The 7,295-nt window shown below is 29.9% G+C and overlaps 1 protein-coding gene across 1 annotated transcript; it reads left to right on the top strand.

The window, feature by feature from the left end:
* Nucleotides 1–1,574: 1,574 nt before the first annotated feature.
* LOC129914226 (alpha-tocopherol transfer protein-like) lies at nucleotides 1,575–7,295 on the top strand. Its single transcript, XM_055993367.1, has 3 exons — nucleotides 1,575–1,761; nucleotides 6,099–6,403; nucleotides 6,467–7,295. The coding sequence occupies exons 2-3, from the start codon at nucleotides 6,099–6,101 to the stop codon at nucleotides 7,086–7,088; spliced, it is 927 nt and encodes a 308-aa protein (XP_055849342.1). The 5' UTR covers nucleotides 1,575–1,761; the 3' UTR covers nucleotides 7,089–7,295.

Below are 7,295 nucleotides of genomic sequence, written 5' to 3'. Positions count from 1 at the left end.
AAATTTCTTCAAAGATATTGGTGATTTTAGCCTTTATGTAGGCTTCAAATTTTATTTAATTGATTGTAATTCTGAATAAAAACGCAGTCTTTTATTGTCAAATTCGAACATTTGCCACGAATTACTTTTAATTCTGAATAAAAACTCAGAAAATTGTTGTCAAATTCGGACATTTGCCATGAATTATTTCTTGAGAATTCTTTTCTTTCAAACTTCAGAAATTTTCAAATTAACCACAAAACATAAAATTTACAAATCTTACATCTTAATCTGAAGGTTCCAACTAATTCCATATCAAATGACAATTTGCTAATTAACTTCCTCCCCACTCTTACATTTTTACTTTTCTTTTCCTTTAATTTTAATTTGCTGTATCAATTAGCATTGTCAATAGTTAATTGGGAACTAAACATTGTTTTTTTTTTTGCGTGTGCTTAATAGTAACAAAACAAAACAATAAGTGTATTCTTTTACAAGGTTAGAATTATATTTGGCAACTCATTAAATAAACACTCAAATCCAATTGTGTCCTCCTAAAATTGTACATCTAATCATTTTAAGAAAAATCAAATTAAAATTCATAATTACTATATAATTCTCATTGATTAAAACAAAATGTGCACCTGCTATTAACATCTTTGTGATTTTAAGCAATCAAATTTGAATTAGTTCTAAAAATTAAAAAAAAAAAACATAATCTCAAGTCTTTATAGGTTTGATTTTTTATCGTAGCACGTACAAGTTGGTTCTGTAATCACATTTTCGTATTTTGTATATTGATGAGAAAAAACCACCTGTTACACTTGCTTATTGAACTATTTCATGCTTAAATCAATGCTATATGCTTGACTTTTCTATTTAAAAAAATTATTCATGTGAATCATTTCTATTGCATAATTACATATTTTGAGAAATTGTTATTATAATATGTTGACATTCTTACCCTAGCATGTCGCAGGTTTGGTTAATGTGTTTGTTACAAAATAAAGGTCTACTTGTTTGCAAAAAAATTATTCAAACTACATTTCTCAACTGATGGACAAGCCTTAAGTTAGGTATCTTTCCTGGGTCATCAACAAGTTCGTTCAAGTACATATTCGAGGTAACCTCAAAGGTCTGTGCCACAAAAACCTAAACCTAGTCACACTTACTTACTGGAACTTGCTTATTAATTTTAATCGTTTTTTTGTTTTTATTTTCTTTTAATTTCTGAGGTTATATTGACTTAGCCCACAATGCAACGTAAGTCGCCAGTGAAGCATAGTTGTACTCAATTTCAACTTATCTTTGCGTTTCCTCTTCAATTGCTTTAACGTTCCCAAAAAAAAAAACAAAAAAAAAGAATTAACTATCTTTTCCCTCCATCTAACTATATAGTATCTAACCAAGTAGCGCGCCACAACTCCAACCATCCGGCAATTCGTTCCAATGGAAAAGACGAAGAAAATTTTCTTCGTGTGGCATGATCCATAATTGAACCTGTGTTCTCTGGTTTTACCTCTCTCTTTGGCTTGATCTCTCTCTTCGTATATATTGAGGCTGTGCTTGTTTATAATAGTTCAGTTGCAGATTTAACCAACTTCAAGAAGGTTGTATTACGCGAAAAAATATCTTTTTTTTAAGACAAGACAAAAAAAAAACTCAACAAGGAAAACTTGTTACCGTGTGTGCTACTAATCGTGCAAATCCTGTTCCCAATTTCGTGGATTACTTCCCTCATTTTTTTTTAACAAAAAAGCAAATTTTTGAAAAATACCAATTGTAAGTTTCCCAATTAAAGATGTGAATTTTTAACAATTATTGTCCTAATGAAATAAGTGATACCTCTTTTTTTACGAAAAAGAGTTTTAACATCAAATCTTTTGATTTTCCACGAAGTAAAAAGATTTGTTTACTATTTTTAGTAAAATTTTGTGTGTATTTCTATGTGGAGTTATTGAATTAACGAAACAATAAATAATATTTTGTTGAAAACAAATAAGTGAAAACTAAAATTTATTAAAAAATAAAAACGTTCGAGTAGAAGCTCTTTGGATTTTACAATAATGATTAGGATTTGTTTGATGGAACTGTTTTTCACCTCTTGCTATTTTATATATCTCTAATTCAACGACTTTTTTCAAGGATACTCGTCATACCTTAAAGCATGAAAGAGCAGTATATATTTCAAACAAAAATAAAATTGAAAAAGTTCGGAGATGAGCTCTTTTTTCTTTCTTAATTTTAAATACTCACTCATTATACCTTTGACAAAAAAAAAGGTCGCTTAATACACGAACAAAAAGTTTGAACTTTAAAAACAAGGATACTCGTCATACCGTAAATCATAAAAGAGTAGAATATATTTCAAACAAAAATTAAATTAAAAAAGTTCGGAGATGAGCTCTTTCGTTTCGGAAATATTAAATACATTCCTGATGTTTTTTCTTAATATGAAATACTCATTATGCCTTTGACAAAAAAGCTCGCTCAATACATGAACACTATACAAGTACACAAAAAGAAAGATGTTTTAATGTAAATTTTATGAAATTTCAAATGTTTAAAAAAAAAATTAAAATAGTAATTATATTTTTTAAATAAAATATAAAAATATGAGTTTTGAAATTAAATACATATTTTGCAAACTCCAAAAATGAAGAAAATAACTTCATAAATTAGAAGCACCACTGTCTATGTAAGAATTTTTGAAGTTAATAGCCCATTTTCACTAGAGCCCAAATGAGATAATTTCGCAAATCATCTCATTTCAAATCGTGTAGAAAAAAAATCTAATTTGAAATTTGAACTAACCTAATATGCGAAGTTATCTCATTTGAGCTGAAGTGAAATTTTTTTTAATAAAACACTGTGACCTGACAAAAAATGCAGTGTTTTACAACTTTCAAATACATAATAGAATTGATTTTCGTTAGTTGTAACAATACTGTCTTATTTGACAAAAAAATTATGTCTTACTAATTAAATCATTGTTTGAAATACATATGTTTCAAAAACATTTGGACATTGCTGATGTATGGTCAAATAGTGAAAATTGTAAGAAATTCGATGAATATTAAAAAAAATATATTTAATGGACACCTTTTGAATTGAATTTTTTTTTTTCAATGCTGAAAATTTTTTATTTGCAATAAAATTTTTGTTTTTTATTGAAAAATATTTTTATCTACAAATTTTTAATGCAAATATTATTTTTGATATAACCCTGTGCGATATAATCTTAGATCCACATTGACCATAGATTTACTCCTTCAATTCAATAGATTAATAAATATCCATTTTTGTAATTATTTTAATAATTATAATTTAATAATAATTATTAAATGATATATGATTCAACCAAACAAATTAATGCTAGTAATTTTTAATAGTTTTTCTTTATTACAACTTATGTACTTAATATTATTAAGAACCTTGTTAAACTGACATAATCTATAAAGTTCAATGATATTAACACCACAATTAGTAGAACAAAGTTAATTTACATGCAATTTGCATGTAACTTTAAACTAGCCAACGCTGAAAAAGATACATATAAGTTTCAATGAAAATGAAAGGGCAAACAGAAATTTACACATAATTACAATTGAACTGAATTCAATAATACAAAGTGAAGACTTTGGGAGCTAATAATAAGTAACGAAATCAATGCAATTGAATACAAATGTAGATTAACAGATTTTAGACATGGATATAGAAAATCAAGGGGCACGGCAGTGCCCAGCCCAAGTTCTCTAGCAACTTTGGCACTACACCCTTATTTACAGGAAACAACTCAGGCCATTTTCCAACCTCTCTTAGGCTAGGCGCACGCATGCGATTTTAGTCGCGCGATTATTCAGTCGCAAAAATGGATCACATGGATTTCAATGCCTGTGAACACACATGCTTCCCGGAATTAAAAATTTGAAAATTGTGTCTACAGTCATTGAAATTCTTGTCATCTAATTTGCGACTGAATAATCGCGCGGTCAAAATCGCATGTGTGCGCCTAGCCTTACAGCTATACAAAAAAAGCCAAAAAAAAAAACTAAAATTTAATCAAATATTTTAGAGCGCTTCTGATTACAGTAGAATCTTGAAACTTGGTAGAATGGTAGAACTGGTATTTTATACAAAGGAAACATTTTAAAATTTGAGAATTCTATGGTAACTTTTCAAATAACCTTAAAAATCGATACGATAGTTGAAAGAAAAATTGTAAAATAAATAATCAAAATTTAATTGATACAAATTTAAAACCAAACTTTAGAACTTCACAGAGAAAAATATGACCCGCTAAAAACTAACAGATTGCCATTGTTTTACCGTCCATACATTTCATAAGGAAATCTTATTAAAATCAACGATTAATAAGGTTTTTTTAAGGAGATTTCTTATTATTTTTATAGAGAAAATCTTATTAAAATTTGACTGAAAAGTTGATTTTTTTTTGCAACTTAGCAGTAGAACAAAAATTGCAATCAATATTTTCATGGCAGGTTGGTTCAGGTGGTAAGGTGGGCGACTAACGATTTGAAGTCTCCAGTTCGATTCCCAGCCTGGTCATCGTTTTTTTTTTTTTTTTTGCAGATTTTAAAACAATAAGGAAAACCCGATTGTTTTAATAAGGTTTCCTTCTTGGATGAAAACCATAGAGAAATCTTATTGTTTTTGTTCTATTTTATGTGGTCTATTTTTCTCTGTGTTGGTACATTTTTACATCTCAGTACTTTTTGTGCAAGCATAATTTTAACATAAGAGAACTTGGCTTTTTTTAACAGATATGTTTTTGTTTTCATTAATATTAATGCAACAATCCCTTAGGTTTAGGTGATGTAGTAACAAAAAAAAATTCTGACGCTGCAAAACCAAAAGAGCCTCCTAAAAATTACGTACTAGAAAAACCAAGAAGTTTTTGTTTTCTAATCCCAACAAAAAGTATTCTCCTTAAGTTAATAAAGAAAAAAAGTTTCTATTACCAATTTGTGACCTTTTGAAAAAAAATTCAAATAAAATATCTATAGTTTTCGGACAAAAGTGACGAATGATACGAATTATTGTCAAAAATGCATACAAATACAATCTAGAAAAATATCCGAATTTCAGTCTTTCGTGATTTAAGCCTATAATTTTAATCTTAAACGATCTATTTAGGTTTAATGATTTCCAAAATAATGCTTCTCAAGTGTCATCAACACCGTCTAATATTTTTTGTTTTCAATTTCATCTTTTTGTACTACAATGGTACTCACATAAATTCCCGCGGTTACTCTTGTCAAGCTTTTGTCTTCTTCTCCGTGATTCATAAATTTCATATTTCTAAAATTCGAAAAGAAGAAGCCTTTACATGAATCCAATGGTAAATCACATTTTTAAATTAACACAATGGTGATTCGAGATAGTTGTTGATAGTTGATAGCTATAATAAGGGTGTATATCGCCTTTTTTGATTACCAATCAACACATAATTTAAAAATATAAAAATAAAAAACACCTCTTCAACACCAAACCAATTATTGCATTGTTTACTTGGTAAATACAGAGGTACAATGATATCAAACTAATATCATCCAAATTTGTGATTTAATTGATTTACCTACCTAATGGTATCCTTTCTAAACCATCTATTCTGCTTCTTTTGCCACAGGTATTGCAATTCGAATTGCTTTGTTCATATAGGCAAACTGAGCTTTTGCAAATAGCATCCAGACTTGAAAAGCACAAACAACTACTACAGCCATGTTACGTAATTTACACAAATACCTGCTTCTTTCTTGCTATCCACCATCCTATCGTAGTAATGTTTTTCTTTGCTCTTTTTTGCGATCCCTGGTTCGTAGAGCGCTCGAATGAAAGTGAAAGTTTATCCGGTTATCTGAACATTAAATAACCTAAATACACAAAACAGAAAATTGTGCATTGAGACATCAAATACAAAAACAAAAAAAAATAGCAAACTTGATATAAGCTTCCAATGTGCATGAAGCCAAATCCATATTTACATCACAGTTAGCGTCATTAGCTGAACTTGTATCTTTTGATTTTTTACTTTTTTTTCAACTTCAAACTATTACATCATAATTAATTTTTTGTTTACCTCTTTTTGCTGTATACAGATGATTCTCATTCAACCAACTCCAGCTCAACGAGTTTCCATCCGTGAGGAACTTCGTGAGCCAGAAAATCCTGCTGATATCGAACGGGATGTAGGTCTTATTCGAGAATGGCTTCAGACACAACCTCATCTGCCAAAGGATATGGACGATGGACGTCTAAGGACTTTCCTTCGAGGTTGCAAATTTAGTTTGGAAAAAGTGAAACGCAAGTTGGATATGTATTACACAATGAGGAATGCAGTGCCGGAGTTCTTCTCCGATCGGGATATTTCTAAGGAAAACTTAGCTGTGGTATTGGATTATGTGTAAGTTTTAACACCTTAACCACCTCAATGTTTGCTTAATTACTTTTCATGTTCTCTCATTAGACATTGCCCCACTCTTCCCGGTCTTACGCCCAACGGACGTCGGATAACATTCATTAGGGCAATAGATTGTGATTTCCAGCCAAACCAAGTTAACGATGCCATGAAGGTAGCTCTGATGATTGGCGATATTCGACTGTTGGAAGAAAAAGTTGGCATAGCTGGAGACATCTTCATTTTGGATGCTGCCGTTGCAACACCAACAAACTTTGCAAAATTTTCACCATCCGTTGTCAAGAAATTCCTGATTGCTGTTCAAGAAGCTTATCCGGTTAAAGTGAAGGAAGTGCACGTGATAAATATTTCACCACTGATTGACACAATAATGAACTTTGTGAAACCTTTCGTTTCGGAAAAAATTCGTAATCGAATTACATTCCATAGTGATGTGGAGAGTTTGTATAAAGTTATTCCCAAAGAACTGCTTCCTAATGAGTATGGTGGCAGTATTGGCAGCATTACCGAACTTAATCAACAATGGAAACAAAAACTAGCCGAATACACCCCATGGTTTAAGGAGCAAGAGAATTCGAAAGCTGATGAATCTTTGCGTCCAGGAGCACCAAAAACTCAAGATGATCTATTTGGTGTTGAGGGTACTTTCAGGCAATTAAATATTGATTAGTACTCTTGAAAAGGAAAGAAAAATCAATTCTGTGTTAATAAAAAATTAATCTAAAGTCAGTCTTGCTTATTTTTGCTAAGCAAATTCACTAAAAACATATTTAGAAAAAAAAAAAACAAGATTATTAAAAAATAACACTCTCTTATGAATATTTTAATCTCTAGCACATTTTATTTGTATGTATTTGGAAATTGTATTATGCACTAC

The sequence above is a fragment of the Episyrphus balteatus genome, chromosome 3 (assembly GCF_945859705.1).
Source record: "Episyrphus balteatus chromosome 3, idEpiBalt1.1, whole genome shotgun sequence".
In the NCBI taxonomy this organism is placed as follows: Eukaryota; Metazoa; Arthropoda; class Insecta; order Diptera; family Syrphidae; genus Episyrphus; species Episyrphus balteatus.
The sequence above is the reverse complement of the archived record's forward strand: the minus strand, read 5'-3'. Positions and strand labels throughout refer to the sequence as shown.